The 17,102-nt window shown below is 42.6% G+C and overlaps 1 protein-coding gene across 1 annotated transcript in view; it reads right to left on the minus strand.

Annotated features, from left to right (window-relative positions):
- AFF3 (ALF transcription elongation factor 3) overlaps window positions 1-17,102 on the minus strand; it is a 278,904-nt gene that overhangs the window by 90,912 nt on the left and 170,890 nt on the right. Inside the window, exon 8 of the mRNA XM_072855188.1 lies at window positions 1,008-1,059. Within this exon, the coding sequence (XP_072711289.1) occupies window positions 1,008-1,059 (52 nt within the window). The remainder of the gene's footprint in view (window positions 1-1,007; window positions 1,060-17,102) is intronic.

The following is a 17,102-nucleotide window of genomic DNA, read 5'->3' on the forward strand; positions in this document are numbered from 1 at the left end:
GAAGTCTAGATAGCTCCAGTTACCCTTGACTGAGATAATCACATTTGAAACCCATGTTATATCTAGGTCTGGATCCACCTGTGAGACGCAACCAGGGGCAGTACTGCCCTCATATGCTCAGGTGAAGGCACGGGACATGCATTTCACTGCAGGAAGGAAGGGAAGTGGCTCTTGCCCTCTCATCCCCAACCAAATCGCTCATGCCAGTATACTGAGAAGGAGCGTGGCATAGCACCGCTTGGCAACGAGGCACTTGGCCAGCCATGGGAAAGTCAAGATCCAGCCCTATTCTAGTGAGTAGTTAACTATTTAGACAAAACACAACAATGTTTTAAGGAAAGATTGGGAGACACCTCCCGCTGCCAACAAAACCCAGCTCTCCTGACACATGGAAAACTTTGGCTGACGTATCTGCTCCCAGTCAGGTAGTTTGGGATTATTAAAACCCAGGCAAGTGCCCTAATTGCTGTGTTATGGAGTGAACCAGACACACGGCCAAGGCTTTCTCTCAGCTGTCCTTCGCTTTCTTAGCATGCATGGGCCATGCAGAGACAGGACTGAAAATGCCCAGAGGAGAGGCGAGGGCTGGGGGGATGCCGGCGAGACTCTAGGCAGGTAAGAGGGAAGCAGCCCAGCAGCTAATCCCTGGGGCCAGCTCATGATTGCAAGGTTTGGCCTGAACCCTTAATCCAGAATTCCTGTTTCTCCCCTCCTTGGCTGCTCTTTAAACCAAAACAAAATCAAATCAGAAGGAGACTGATACAAAAACCTTCTGGGTCGCATCAAGGCAATAAATCAAGAGCACTGCAGACTGCTCCCCACCAATCCAGCAGTTAGCACACGCGGGCTGGCTCTGAGCAGCAACATCTGTTACTCCAGTTACAGTACTGCCGTGTATTTTGATAACCTTTATGTCTGTTTTGAAAACGCGTTAGCAAAATATTTGCAGTAGCTCAGTCTTGACATGAAACATGCTACAAGTGACATGTTAGTTGTCTGGTTCTTACCTGGTCATTCTCTTCTTCATCACTGCTTAACTTGAGGTCATCTTCTAGCATTCTGGAAAGCAAGCAGCAGAATAAATTATAATTTACCAAAATGCTTTAGATCTAATGTTTTCTCTGAGCTACTGTAAACATTTAATAATTTAAATAGAAAGAAAATATATTTTATCCCAGTAACTCTGTAGACGTGACACTTTATAATTTTTTCTTATCCAGTTGCTATCAACTAACTTCTTAATTCATTTCCTACTATTACTGCCTAAGGGAAAATATTTACTAGAGTAATAATGGATTTTGCAAAGATTCTTGTTATTACAATCACTGACAAACAATTTTTATATGCTAAAAATAATATTTTTGATGCTGACAGGTCAGTAGTTTCTCTGAAAGGAAAATTTTGCTCCATTTGGCTTTGAGCTTACAAAACAGAAGTAGATATTTACACTGGCAGTACTGCAGCACAAAATAAGATTCAGTGATGTTTCCCAAAGGCCGTTTTTACTTTATTGCATGTTTGATGTAAAATTGACATTGACTGAAACAATTAAAACTAAAATATATTGTCTCAGTGCACAAGAGTATCCACAAGGATTTCACTGTCATATAAACATAGAAAATAATGCATCTTTTCTAATGGGGATTTCATACTCCCTTCCCATATTCTTTCCTCAACTGGCTTAAACTGGCTCACAAAGAAGAGGAGTTTGTTTTTACCTCCATGTATTTCTTTTTACAAGCTAGGGTTAAGTAACCAGCAGTTAAAGGAGCTGAAGAGGTGCAAAGATTTCCCCCAGTGCTTGAAAGGTCTTCAAGAATGGGACCTATTTTTAAAAAACGCCTCTGTAATAATAATAATAATCATTCAGAAAGTTACTAATTTTTCTTGCGTTCTGGGAAAAGAGAATCTGTAATTTCATCTTGACTCCAGAAGAAAGCTTGGTGAGCAATTCAAACACATCCTGAGACGTGGGTGGTCCCCAGAGTGTAAATATCTCAAGAAGACATACGTAGTAATTTCAAACCACCTCCTTGTACTTGTGCATAGATCTTCCAAGAGTGTGCCTGAAAAGCGTGACTCTTACATGGGTGACATGGTGTGCCATGTCTTAAGAGAACCGAGCCCAACCACCCTCTCCTCACCTCCTCGCTATACGTACAGTCCCTGCCCGTTGCTGCCATCACAGCTGCTTCCCTATTTCCCCACGGCACCTTTCAGGAAACAGAGGTGTATAAGAATAGGATGGGGGGTCAGAGCAGAAACTCCCACTCTTGTCTTGCTTTTTTCCCACATTTCCTTCTACATACGCCAAGATTTTTCCTCTGTAAAACCAACATATCAAATTCAGCAAAATCTCATTGCAATGCAGACACCTCAAATATATAGGTCACCCATTGAGTTAGAGGGACTAGGCAATCTCACAGCAAGACTTGCCTGTGTTTTATCTGGAAGTATGTCCACAGGCAGGAAAAAGCTCACTCTGCCTTCTCCTGAGTCAGCAAAAACTCCAGTGGCCGTATTGATGCAGCTACCGGCCAAGCTAACAAGCCCTGCTGAGAAGTGGGCAAATGGGACAAGTACGAATGACACAGGATATAGCTCCTAGGAGCTAAAATATGTCAGAAAGGCAAAGCTTACTCTAAACATTGCAAGATCCACATAGGCTTTGGATCCCACCACTTACAGGGATCCAAACAATTTTATAATTGCTTATGTTTTTAGTTAGATCTGTTTAGGGCATCCCTGAGAAAACAGTGCTTGAAAATAGAAAGCTCAGATCTGGGATTGAGCATTATGTAATTAAATGTGATGAAATCTGCACTGATAGTGACTTAAGCAGAGAGAGATGTGCTTATTGTGTGAAAAGCAGAGCACCCAGGGTGTCACTGCCTGCTCTCCCTTGAGTTTGAGTGCGTGAATTTCTGCTAGTGAGGTGGTAGTTACATACGTTATTTAAGATTTAGGAATTTAGCTCTTCTCCTAAATGGAAGTTGGAAAATGAAAAGCATATAATCACAGAATCATAGATTCTTTTAGGTTGGAAAAGACCTTTAAGATCATCAAGTCCAACCATTAACCTAGCACTGCCAAGTCCACCACTAAACCATGTCCCTAAGCACCACGTCTACATGTCTTTTAAATACCCCCAGGGATGGTGACTCAATGAAATGTTATAGGTAGCTCTGTGTATTTATTAGCATCCTGGCTTTTTGTGTCAACATAAAAAAAATGGGTACTGTGAGTCTGTGATTAGAAGCAACTATGATGCTTCGAAGCCTTCAGGTTGTGTGGAGGTGTGAGTGGAGCTCCAGGAGTGCAAGCAGGAACCATCCACATAAAAGAAACAAGAAACCGCAGCGCTGGCCCATCAACCTCTCCTTGCTTGTATGTTTTAGCCCGTCTTTATTTTCCCTGTCTGTTTCTCATTTCAGAACCATTGCTCTCCAAGAAAAGCACTGCCTGCCCGTGGCTCGTGGCCCCTTTTGGAACTACCATCAGCGTACAACCTCCTAACGCTGGGGATAGGAAAAAACCAGGTCATCATAAAATGCTTGCTTGCTTGCTTGCTTTTTTTCCCTAGGGTGGGATCTAGCCCACCTGATCCAGGTATTTGTCACAAGGAGGTATCAGGTTAAGACAGCTTGCCAATGTAGAGGTCTACCCTGTAAGGGCAGGAGCTGTGCAGGTATAACCTCCATGCCTAAAAGTCTTTGCTGGTTCCCCGACTGCTTTCACGGTCAGGTGAGGCCCTCAGCCCTGATCTACAAAGCTACAGCCAGAGCAGGACACACCGTCACCAGCGACTTCAGCTTCCCCTGCCAGCAGTCCTGGAGAGGGAGGCTCCTTGGACACCAGGCAGCTCTCAGAGCCCAGGCTGAAGCACTCCCTGGGTGAGGAGGAGGTATTTGTATTATAGGGGCTCCAGTTTGCAGTAAGCATCTTAAGGAAGCTAGATCAATTTTGAGTTGGATGCTTTTGAGGAACGCTTCTCCTCAACAACTCATTTCCACCATGACAACAATGATGGTTAAAAGAAAAAGTCCATAACTGGACCGGCAGACCTGACTTGAAGAGAGGGAGAACAGAAGAGAAGAAAAATACTTTAAGCTCACAAGAAGCACTACATTAATTTGTAATTTATCTGAAAAGCACTTTGGCACAAATTCAGCACAGAATGAGCTTTGGTACACCCTATGTTAGCAGAGCACTCCAGATCATGTTTAAATCAACCCCTGCTCAGGATGGAATTTCTTTACATATTCTGGCAAACTAGTACACGGACGGACAGACAAACACATACAAGCTCATGTGCAAACACAGCCTTTTCAACACAGCTTATCTATAGCTATTTTCTATAACACCTTTTTCAGAACATGCAAAATCCAGGCCAGTAAGTGACATTGTCCATGGGCTTTAAGATTTTTCGAAATGGACTTGGCTTTGATGTGCTCGGGCACTGCTAAGAAGATAAGTAAATATAACTTTGCAAACAAAAGCTAGAAAAATGAAGTGGTACTCGAAGCAGCTCTGAAAAACACACACCACCACTTAGGGCTTCTGCACTGGCAAAGAGCACATACGGTCAGGAAGTCACTTTGCAGAACCTAATTACACATTTTTAGTGAAGTCTCCGCGAGGTCGCAGCGGAGGCAGCGAGGGGTGGGAGGCTCGGGTGGGAGCGCTCACTGCACTCTAATTAATGCATTTGTTCCTTTCTCCGCAAAGAACGTGACAGGTAGAGACATAATGAAAGGAAATGAGGATGAGTTTGGGATATTGAGAAATGCCTTAGCAAGCCAGCTGGTTTCTTTCTCCAGTAACCAATTATGGGGTTGCAGCCTGGGGTGCTGGGCCACTCAGTTACGGTGGGAAAGGAGGGAGGTGAGGGGTTACTTACATGCAATGGAAAAGAGACAGAAAGTCTTCTAGAGGGCGTCGATGCCCAACATCTGCCAATTTCAATGTGACTGTGTCCAAATCTTCTACGTAGCTTATCAGAAAGCCTGACCTGTTTTATGTGGGGGCTGCTCCCTGCATTGGCTCAGTAGGCTATCGGGGCAGGGTGACCATGTGGGGCACTGCAGAGGGACCCTGTGGGACTCCTGCTCATCCCAGCATGTTGAAGGGCCAGGAGATGCTCCTGGTCAAAAGCACCCGGCGTTTGGGATGGGAGGCCATCGCAGGCTGCCCAGGAACCACCTTACTGAAAGGGAATGGTTGAGACTTGCAGCTTCACTGTTTTGTCTGTCTGTTTTCCTGATTTGTTGTTGCTGGAAAGTCAAGTCCCAAGCAAGGATTATTTTCAGCCCCAGCCAGAGTCTGGGCGATAGCAGGAAGACATCTAGTTTCCCCTCTGGGAAGTAACATCAAAGTAACATCAAGTTTCAAGTGTGAAGGTAGAGCCAGGGCCCAGGTCAAAGATTTTTGGGTTTGAAAGAGCTGGAGGAGACGGTGCTGCTGGGGAAGGAGCTGTCGATGGTGCAGTGTCTGGGGGAAGCGGTCTTCAACAGCCAGTTGGGAATCAGTGGCAACTTTTAATGTCTGGAGCCAGTCCAAGACCCTTCCAGCATAGCCCTACTTAGGAGGATATCTGTTTTCTTCCAGGGTGAAGACATGACCCCACCCGGGAATTATCCTTCATATCTGCTGATGCACATGAAAGAAGCAGCAGGCATCACACCTTGCATTTTACTTTAACCTCTGACACATTTCACATTCCTTGGCCTAATGAATTCTTTCCTTCCCCTCGCAAATTACTTATTGAGGCGTTAAACTCTCAAAAATGCCTCTGTGGGTTTTTTTTGTGATTAGAGAGATCCCCTTTTGGCACGTAAATCAAAGGACAGCAGAAGAGGCCCTGAAGGTTTTCAAGAGAGGTTATGAAAATGAGGGGCAAACCCCTCCTTGTGTCCCTCTGGTCGTCTAAGCTACTATACAAGAAATGGTCTTCATGACAATTTTGATGATTAGAACCAAAAAAAGGAAAGGAAAAATATTGATAGTAATTAAATCATTAACATTTAATGCTTTAGGAAAGAACATGCCAATGGTTTGCAAGCCCAGGGCACAAATATATGTATGTTGCAATTGTCATTTAAATAAATTCAGAAGCCACCATCTTTGCAATTTGAGAAAGATCTCATGAATGTGTTAATCTGATCAAGTATATTGTTCCATTTTAATGCTAGGCAGCATCTCAGTCAGAATACTGTATTTATTACGGACTTCTGAGATTTCTGCTCATTATGTAGGAAAGGAACTTCAGTAGTGGAAAAATACTTTGATTTTAGCTGAAGAGGAACCCCACAAAGCAAAGAGTTGTGATGAAATATGAAAATCAGATAACTAAGTGCTCATTCGAGTTTATGCCACCACAATGTTTCATCTGAATGAGACTGTTTTTGGAAAATTATCTTATTTTTTAATGCACAATATTGACATTTTATTTTCTTTCCCATAAATGCATAGTGACCTTTCAAGAACTGGACATTAGTTTCAATATCACCAGAAACCCAGAGAGAAAATAGATATTATTCTAAGTAGCAGTATGCTAGAAGGCTCTTAGACTGGCTCCAGATGTTTAAAGTTGCAACTGATGCACTGATATAGGAAAAGAAAAGTATTGCTTCACGTCGTAGAAAAACAAAACAAAGCCTTCCTGGAGGCAAAACTGTGCAAGACCTTTAACTCTTGTTCCCAGCAAAATGAGAGAGAAGGCCAGGTGGGAATCTGTCCTTCCTCTCCAGACTGTGCCCTTATGTTACTGGGATTATTTCAGCTACAAGTGTTCACGTATGTAATATGACTTAAGCTCCAATAAGACAAATGCACCTTTGGTTTCTGGCTGTCTTTGGTTGCTTTCTAAAAGAGAAATGCAAGGAAAAATACGCCTGGTAAGAAGTATGGAGAGTTCATAAGAAACAGATGAACATGTTTCCTTCCTTAAAAAAAAAGAAAAAAAAAAAGGAAAACTAATGTTGTTGCTATTACCTTGGTTACTTGCACATAACAGATGGCCAGTTATATTTGCTACTTACCTACAGCCAAAAGAGGTATTTCCAATAGCTTTGTTTACTAATCCTAAATATAGGAGTAGCTGTTTTTATACAGTAGTAATTTTTAATTAATTAGATTCTGATTGCTGAAATTATTTTTCACTTTAGTGCTATAACTGATGCAAATGTTTCACTTTAAAAAAGCTCATGCATTTATATTATCTGAAAAGTGTAGTATTTACTCGTGTTTTATATGAAATAAAGTCAAAAGCTTATGGATTGAGGTAAACAGCTAGATCAAGAGGATATTTTATAAATGCTGTAATAGAGCTTTCAGCAGGCTTGTAAGACCTCTGCAAGCACTGCTTGCAGCATCTAAAATTCACTCTGAATATATGATGTTTAAGTTGTAAAAACCCCTCAACAAACAGTTTGTGCAAGTTCTGCTACACAGAAACATGTAGGAAAACATGATTATATAGAATACCGTCAAATCTAATTAAAAACAGAGGGAGAAGGCCAGTAAAATCAGGCTGGTGAAATATTAATGTACTTAATGCTGGAATGAAGCATATATATCAATGTGAGATTTAATTCCAGAGTGTAGAATTTAAATGCCTGAAAAACGGACTCAGTCTATAGAAATAGAATTAGCAATTCCAATAATAAATAGATGCTCTGAAGGAAAAGTTTTCTGTCCTTGGCTTGAATCCATCTAGGCTGGTCTACACCGCTCTCCAAAACCATTTAAACCAGCTAAATGCTCTGCTAAATTCCCATTACACTGATGGTCTCATTAGAAATGCAAGGCAGTCCTCTCCAAATGATACAGCCATCACTCTCTCCTATGAGCAGAAGTTGAAATAAGGTTTCCTCTGCAGCAGCTGTCCCGGGGAGCGACTGGGTATGCCCTGGTGATGTTTTCCCCCTTTAAAGAAAGGAAGAACAAATGCAATTGAATCATACCCTGAATTTTCTAACTCCTTGGCAGGGTGGCAAGAAAGTGCCCCTCAGTCCACAGCGCTTCCCGAGAATGATGTTTGGGCAGAAGGACCCAGAGTGCCTCCTTAAAAATGGGAGAAATTCTTCAGAAAAAGCAGGGAAACGAACCTGCGTGAGGTTCGGGAGTGGGGAGCCCACTCCCCGAGCAAGGAAGCCACCTAAAAATACATGAATACTCAGAGAGAGGGAAGAGTGATGAGCGACGTACTGGCAGCTCACGCCTAAACACTCGTCTAAGTAGTCCAATCACTCTGAGGACTTCCCAAAGTTTCATGGCTAATCATGCTCTGTGTGACAGGAGGAAACACATTTGGGGGATAAAAGTTTTGAATGCGCTGCTCGCAATTTTCCAATCCATTTCTTGCCTCCCTTCTCCTGCTCCCTCCAGGCTCTCTGGGTGTGATTAGCAGTTATTTACTAACTCTCTCCCTCTGATTTCCTAGCAATTGCTGATGCTGCCATCTACAAAATATTCATTTCAAATGCGAAATGAAATAAGAGTGCATGAACTGTACTCCTGCCTTGCGTGTCAGCGGTTGTGGCAGAAATCTTGGGGAATTTAATGTGTCTGAGACAGAACTGCCACTGCCAAGTCTCCCCGCTGAAGGTGCAGCATCTGATTTTGTACTCGGTGATTATTTCCTTACAAATAGCCTCTTTCTGCCTAATCCCCAGCATTATAAGCATCTGTCCTCATGCTGGAGTCATCATCTCACCCATTTTTATTCTCGTGCTCCCTTGCAGATGACTGCAGTCATCTGTATAACGCTGACCGTTCATTTAGCAACATTCATACCCCAGGATGTGGTTTTGTTCATCTCTGTCTCGCAGGTCGGGCAAGGGAAATGAGATCGTTTAGGCTAGAGGTTCCCAAACTTTGCTGCGCCGAAATGAGAAGTGTCTTGTATCATCAAAGCGGTGGGAAAAGTGGCAGCTCCGCGTCCCGGTGCGATCCCCTGGACCCTGCCCTGCACACCAGAGGCTCACGCCGTCTCTCTGTGCCGGGGCGTCCTGCTGAGCTGCAGGATTCCCAGCGTTTGGAATTGCAGCATCCTACAGAGTTGCAGCTTCCCAGGGTAGAGTCCCCACTTAAAAACAGAGTCAGGAGGACATTCCTTGCTCTGGCAGATACAACTTCGTGTTGGTTTCTTTCAAGCCTCCTTTGTTTAAGTGAGGCTGAATTATTAAATTATTCAGACTATTTGATAACCTGCTCCATCCTCACTGTTTCTTTCTCTGTCATCCTCCACAAAGTTTTGCCATCGGTGAATATAATTTCCTACCCTGTCCTAGTTGCCAGCCTCTCACAGAATGAAATCAGATTTGGTTGATAAGAACTTACATTTCTTTCCTTGAAAGTAAAACATTGAACGGAAATTATTATGCTCTTATCCGTCAGTTCCTTACTGGTATTAAAGGAACCCTGTCTGGCCTCCCCCCAAACTTTGTGTGCAGTAGGAAGTGCCAGGCGATCTGTCCTTAAACTTTCTTCCTTGGCCTTTTGGCATATTGCACAGCATTAGCTGTCTCCTGGGGTTTACCCCACATTTCAAGGTACATCACAAATGACCCTCAGATTTTGCTAGCCAGTGGCCTTCATGGCTATACAGTAGCATGGAGGATCTGAGGCTTACGAATACTTGTATCTAGGGTAACTGATTTTAAATAATTTATTGTCTCTAGACACTGTTCAGCTTCCTGCCTGTCTACTAGGCACCCTGCTTTTTCTCATGTAAAAAAATATTTATTGACTCTAATATTATTAACAGCTTTAATATTTCCAGCTAACAAGGGGCTATTGCTAGAATTTTTTTATTGCTGTTGTTCTTTATATACCTTAAGAAAACCCTTATTCTCCTTGTCCTTGAACTTTCCTCTGGTATCCTCCACTCCTTTTATCCATCTTCAGTATTTTATAATTTCTCTTTTAGATTGATTGTTATCTTCCCCTTTCATATTACATGTATGTTATATTTCATCTCTATTGCACAGATTGCTTTTTCATTTCTAATTGCTACTTTTACTTCACCACTGAAGCTGAGCTAGCTCTCAGCAAGGTTGCGTTTTTCCTTGATTGTGGAAATGCAGCCTTTTGCTAACCTAACAAGCTCTGTTTAAAAAATTCCAAACTTCCTTGTTTCTAGGTTTTTCTAGCCCATCAAATTCTGGTCAACAATTTCTTCCACTTTGGGACACCAGCCTTTCCTTGTTGGGACTGTCCTTTATTTGTCTAGCTTGGACATAACAAAATCATGATCTAGTTCCCAGGCAAGCATGTGCTTCCCATCCAGTGACTGATATATCTTTATTCAAAGTAGCGGTGCGTATGTCTGGTGAAATGTCCTCCGTGCTAGAAAAGTGCCACAAAGACCACCCACAACCTTTATTTTAATTTCATGGCCAGCTGCACTGGACCTCTGGTGATACCTTCAAAACTAAGACCTCTGGTGTCCACCTGATGAATCTGCCTTTGCTTTACAGATCAGTGCTGATGGAGCGGCTCCGTCCCCTCCTGTAACTGGAGTTCATATTCAATGATAGTCTGGCTCTGGGATAAAGAGAAAGATTATTCGATATCCCCAGCTAGAGCTTTTCATGTCAATAAAGGCTAGAGGAGGGGAGGAACAGGCTAATTCGGTCTCTCCCAGTGGCACATGGCTGACAGGCAGATACAGAAGGGCTATTGCAGAATATATATATGGCACTGAGCGGCAGGACAGGAACATATGGGAACTATACCCCCTCCATAACCTCCCGAGCTCCAGCCAGTAGAAGCATGGCTCTGAAAGACACACCAGGACCCCCAAAGTTTTCAGCATTTCCTTTTAAATACTTTTCCTAGCCATTTCCTGGAAAGCCACTATATGTATTTTACTCAGTCCCGTCTGCAATACTTATAGCTTCATTTAGTTTTAATATAGTTATAAATGGGCTGTAGCGGCCTGCTTCTTTTAATAACTAAGTAAATGAAACCCTGTCTGTAATAATAAATGAACCATCCATCTGGGAGGCCTCCAGTAAAAATTTCAACAGGTATTTATTGCTCCTTTATGTAAACAGTACTCTGGACAATACAAGTGATTATACTCTCTGTCAGCCCTGTCAGGAAGGAGACAGTATAGTTTTGGATGAGGTTCCATAGCGTACACACTGAATTTACAGGTTTATTTGACTAGATGGAGAAAAAATGATTAAAACAAGCAAATAAACAGACAAGAACCCAGTTGGCTACTGTGAAAGGGAGCATACCATTTCATTTAAAGATATGGGCTGCGAGGATAAAATATGGAAAATTGACAGGTCCGTGGTGCAACAGACTCCTCACAACCCCAAATGCTTCACAGACACCCCCCCTATACCAAACCAACCACCCTTCCCCCCCCCGAGAAGTGGAAGGCGTTTCAATGTAAAATCAACACTTTATAGAGACTTTAAAATATATTGTGCCCTGGCAGTTTCTCATGGTATGGAAAGGCAGTGCCTTGGGAGAATCCCCGACTGGGGCGCAAGGCACGGCAAACCACGCTGTCTGTCCCTGGGGGTCATCCCTTTCACTCAGACACTGCTGCTCACACACTGGAAAGGGCAATAGCACAACACTTTTGCAGTAATGAAATTTTAATTAAAAAAATTCTCATCGCCAAAATCATCTTCATACCTCTGTTATATTCTGGCTCCTAATTACATACCATTACATTCCACTATTGTTGAAATAATACAATATCAGAATATATTGTCAAATAATTAATACAGCGTGTGGCAAGAGGGGGAAAAAAAGAAGAAACAAGGGGCAGAAAGACCTGAAAGCTTATGTATGGCCAGGCTGATGTGCCATCACTTGATGCCGAGGAGTGAGCTGTAGAGAGTTCTGTGCATTAAATATGTTGGGGCTGCTGTGATTTTTGTCAAAATTTCCAGCCCTCAAATTTCTACAGAAACGGGCTTAAACCTCTCCCATGAGCAGGTTTCTCATTTGCAGCCAAGCTAGGCATAGGAAAAAACACATTTTTTTCCTTACGAGGCAGACTACAAAAGGAAACCAAAGCTCTCGGCCAAAACGCCAGGCAGCATTCTGCCCCATGGGGCGAATAGATCGCTGCTCATTATGGAGACCTGCACCCTGTGTGCTCGGCTCAGAGAAAGGGGTAGTGCTGCTCCCGAAGGGGCTACCTCCGTGGCCAGGGTGTTTCCAACATTTTTACTAAGCTCAGCACGCAAACAAACTTCTTAGGAGATGGTGTATTACTGATAGTATTCTCTTTTCTCCTCTCTGCTTTTGTTGTGATCACAGGATGCTGAAAGGGGAGAAGATAATCCCAACAGGGCAGGCATCTCCGAATTGATAGCAGTGCCACCAAAATATAGGAGGAGTTGTCAGGTTTTCCTGTGGATGGGCTGAGGGAGGGAAGGGGCTGCTCAGGCAGCACTGGGGCTCGGGGCACAGGCACTGCAGGGACAGGGGAGCTGGAGGCAGGCGCTGGCACCTGGGGCGAGCACGTGGCCGTGAACTTCACTGCTGCGGGGGACAAAAACATGTGCAATCTGCAGTGGTCAGATAGTTCCTTTGCTTCACACGGAGCTGCACTGAAGGGATGGTTGCTCACGTGGGATCCCGTTAATTCAAATTGCATTTTGCAGCTCCGGTCGAGGTGTGTGCTTGGGTTGTCCGTGGGCTTCCAGGCCCAGACCCTTGGCTGCCCTGGGGTCTGATGGCACCAAGGACTTCTGGCCAGCTTGTTTCACTACAAGATAACCCCTCCTAGGATTCAAAATGGGAAATTTATCTTCCTCAGAAATAATCTCTTTTGGATATTGCCACAGCAGAAATAATCAACTGAGGGCTGCTCCTTCAGAGAGGGGAAGGGCTTTACTCCCAGCATTCAGATCCTGCATGTGCTGTGCAGAAATACACCACCTGGACTGCAATATATATATTAAAAAAAAAAAAAAGTGGGTATTTTTTCTTTGAAAACTCTTTTTGGACAAAATTATGAAGTTAGCTCTAAAATAGTAAACCACGCTATATCTCCTTTCTAATGTCTCTTTTTAAATATACACTGGGGAACAACTCTCATAACTCACTCGACACACACTATCTTATGAGTTATAGGTCAGTCTTCTACGCACAGAGAGTGTGTTGCACTTCTACACACCGTTATGAATTTTCCATCCCTCATCATTCATATCATGTCAGAATATCTATTACAAACCCCTGTTTGCAAGAAGAGCTTCTGTTTTCCCCTTTCATTTTATCATTTCTCTTAAATTTTCTCCTGGACACTAGCTTGGCATGCTGGCAGTACCATGCTGGCAGTTTCTGCGAAAAAGTGATATTCAAAAATCATATGTCAGGGCCGTAATGTCACTTCCAAAGAAATATCCTTTTTTAACTAATAGGAGTAGTGTATAAAAATGAATTAGACACAATTGTATTCTGATTGCCAAATTCTACCACCCAGCTGCTAACTACTGCAACCATCTTGTAAAAAATAATAATCTGGAAGTCTAAATGATGTCTGATAATGCTTTCTGCCATCCTAAATCTTTGGAAGTGTTGAGTCATCTTGAGAAAAATGTCGACAATAATTTTTCACAAAGGCTTGAGCGTAGACAAGGCTCTAACTACAGTCTTGTGTGAGGGATTTAGAGCTGAGGGGAATTTTCAGCCATCAAGAACAGTGGGAGGACTGGCCAAAATGCTTGGGAATTGCTAGATTTGAGAAATGCTTTTCCCTGAATAACTAAAAAAGTTTAATTTCTATGTAAAATTATTAATTGCAACATTTCTGAAATGCTATGCTTTCATTTTCTTCTTTCAAAAACATTATTTCAAAATATGCTTGTATCTAGTGCTGTAATAAGGCTGCCCAAGCGCTTTCTGGAGTGAGGTAAGCTAAATGAAACAATTAGGCCTGAAGGTACTTTTTCCATTTTGCTGAGAAAATGAACGCAACTATTTTTTTCTTCAGTTGACCCATATGATTTTTTATTGTATCAAACAAAATATCAATTACCCACGCTGATTCAGAAGTTATTTAATTCAGTTTGTAAAGTACTGAAACTAGCCTTGGTTTGAGTTTCATCTGCATCCACAAAACATACTGGTTTCTTTCATTGTTTCCCACTCATTGGCTGTTAATTGAAGCTTGCTGGGAAATATTTTTTTCTCCCATCAGCTGTCAGACTGACATCCATAGGAGCAACCTTCTATACCATAGCAGTGCTGTAAGCAAGTGTTGGTATGAACCAAGCATGCAAGAAATGGATTCTCAGATTGTTACATGACTGAAATTCGAGGATTTGGGCTTTTGGTTTTGTTTGGTTTTTTTTACAAAATCAGACTGGAATTAAGACCACTTGCTCAAGCCTGCTCCATTATACAACTGGTTAGTTGGTTGGTTTGTGTGTTTGCACTTTATGATTATCTGATACTGAGTTCCCAGGAACTGAATTCTACGTAGTCTCCTACAGGATCTACCTATGCCCTCCACTTTGGAAAAAATGGCATTAAGTATCATTTAACTTGTTATTATTTGATGTCAGATTGAGTCCAATCAAAACAATCATTATTATTTCAGAAGTACTTTTGGGTGTGGAAATAAAATATGCAGGGCTTAATAATGACAGAGCTGTGGGTAATTATCTGTTTGATATTTAAGTAAGAATAAACCCTACAGATAATAATGTATTACTTTAGTACAACTGCAAATAATTTGTAAGCAAATATTGTGTCTATATTATGCAATATGTATTTAAAAAGTCATATATATGAGGGATGAGACTTGATTTCTAAAGAATTCAATTTAGTAGTAACAATGTTAATGGTCAAAAGTGGATCTCCTAAACTAAACATATTGGGTTAGTGTCACCATCAGGGTCACTCTAGTAAAACCAGTTCCATCAGCAATTAACTTAGCCCACTGTATTACCTTCAAGGCAAATGATTTTTTACTGATAAGAGAAAATACTTCAGTTGCACATGGTTTATCAGGCACTTAATATTTCATCAGATGGCTGATGAAAATACGGAATAAAATAGGCAAAAATGTAGGAGACTGACAAAAAAGACTTTTGAAATATGTAAATAACTTTCCAGAAGTTCTATAAACCTTTAGACTGTCTCCAGCAGAGTCTTTATTAGTCTAAAGAAATCATTCAGTATTTTTCAGTGTACTATTATCCTCACACTAACAGCAGAAAAGTTTTTACTGTTTAAAAGATGCAGCAAACAGCCCTCACTACATATTTTTATAAATGTCTTGTGCTTGAAGTCTATATGCAATTTAAAGCTGTGTCAGGGAAGAATCAGGAGTGAACGAAAGGTCTGCCAGAACCTTTTCTTATCGATACTTTCTCCAACTCTTCCTTCTAGCTGAACACCAAAGCACAAGGACTTACTCTCCTTATTACCAGGTTCATTAACTAGTATGAAATAGGACCCATCCTATCAAGACAGGTACCAATTTATTATCGGGCTGTATTCTATCACACTATTTTCTGGTGAGAGATCTCTGCGTAGGTACATTTCCCAACACCCCATCAGGTCAAAAGTAAACAAACCCGTGATTATTCTCATTCAGTTGGAAAGAGGAAACCGAGGCAAAAAGATTCACTGTTTTTTTCCAAAGTCACACCGTTCAATCAGATCCAGAACTGGGGAAGGAAACTCCAGGTCTCGAGTGGGAACACATCGGTATTGCCTCAGACGTACCCGTGACCCAACATCTTATGCTGTTCAGCCTCTACTTCACCTTTGGAGCCTGTGCTAGGAGGAAATTTTAAGTGAAAGAAGGCTGAAGACAAGGTGGGAAGGTGAAGAGGTGCCGAAACAGTATCTTTCTATGTACAACAATATCTCTTCTATCAGAGCACAGCACAGCACAGCTACTGGAGCAGAATATGTCAACATTTAAGAGTCTGTCATTCTCTGGCAAATACACATTCCCGCCTGAAATGGGGCAAGCGTGTTTTACGTAAAGAACGCGTTTATTCATCTGTAAAATGTTACAAATAAAAAATAAAATTGGACTGGACCATTTGAATTTCTTCCAGAAGAAGCCGCAACATTTGACCTATTTTGGTATTTTAAATCAAAATCTGATTATTTTAAGCTACATGTGAGAGATCATTCATTCCTAACAACGATTTGTTATATTGCTTGTTTAGAGTAGGATTAAATAAACTTTTGTCACGCTGCGACTGTTAACTCTTCACGTTCTTTACTGCTACGCTCATGTAGTTATTAACTCCTAACAGTCTTTGGTTTGGGCTGGAATTGCTCCTTCCATTTGTTCTCGTGAGATCTGAAACTGCACTCAGAAGTGCCCTTTAAATACTTGTTTTTTGGTGTTTTTTCCCCCATCCTTATAAAAGACATGACAATTCGCTGCTAATTATTGTCTCGAGATATTAAAAAAATACGTTTCAGCAGATGTATGAAGCAGCAGCAGGTAGATGCCTTCTGCACCCCTGCTTGGGACCACTGGAGCTGTGTGTAGGATGCTAGCCATAGCTGGGGTGATGGTGCCCGACCGCCTGTCAGCTGGGGAGGGGGTCTGCTGCTGGCACGACGCTCCGTGCGGGGATTGCGTCTGCCCCCAGCTCGGCAGGGGTACGGCTCTGTGACTGGGCAGGCACACCCAAAATCAGCCAAAGCCGAGCGCCGTGCTGAGGGGTGTCCTTCGTCACACTGAGAAGGGGTGGGTGAAAATTGGCTTGGAGGGGTGCCTGTGCCCTCTGGGCTGCTCTGGGGTCCGGTGGCTTGGGGATGAGGGGGAGTGGTGCCCATGGCTTGCAACAGCCACCCCACATTGGTCCTGGGGCTACCTCAGCTTCTGAAGCAGCTGAAATACCAAGTATGGAGACTTTTCCCTGAAGCCCCAGCTCTGAGGCTGACGAAGGGTTAAACGGGGACGAGCGGCAGGTGCCCTTCTCCAGCTGCTTGCAGCTCCAGGTCCATCCCCGAGGAGTGCTGGGGTGGTGCTCCGGGCTGGGGCAAGGGACACAGTCACACATGGCCTGCAGAGCAAGTGGCAACCACATCACACCACACCACATTGAAAAGGTTGAAGACCTGGGTGAAAGCACCCTGAAATGAGTGCC

This window comes from Ciconia boyciana, chromosome 1, assembly GCF_034638445.1.
Source record: "Ciconia boyciana chromosome 1, ASM3463844v1, whole genome shotgun sequence".
NCBI classification, from domain to species: domain Eukaryota; kingdom Metazoa; phylum Chordata; class Aves; order Ciconiiformes; family Ciconiidae; genus Ciconia; species Ciconia boyciana.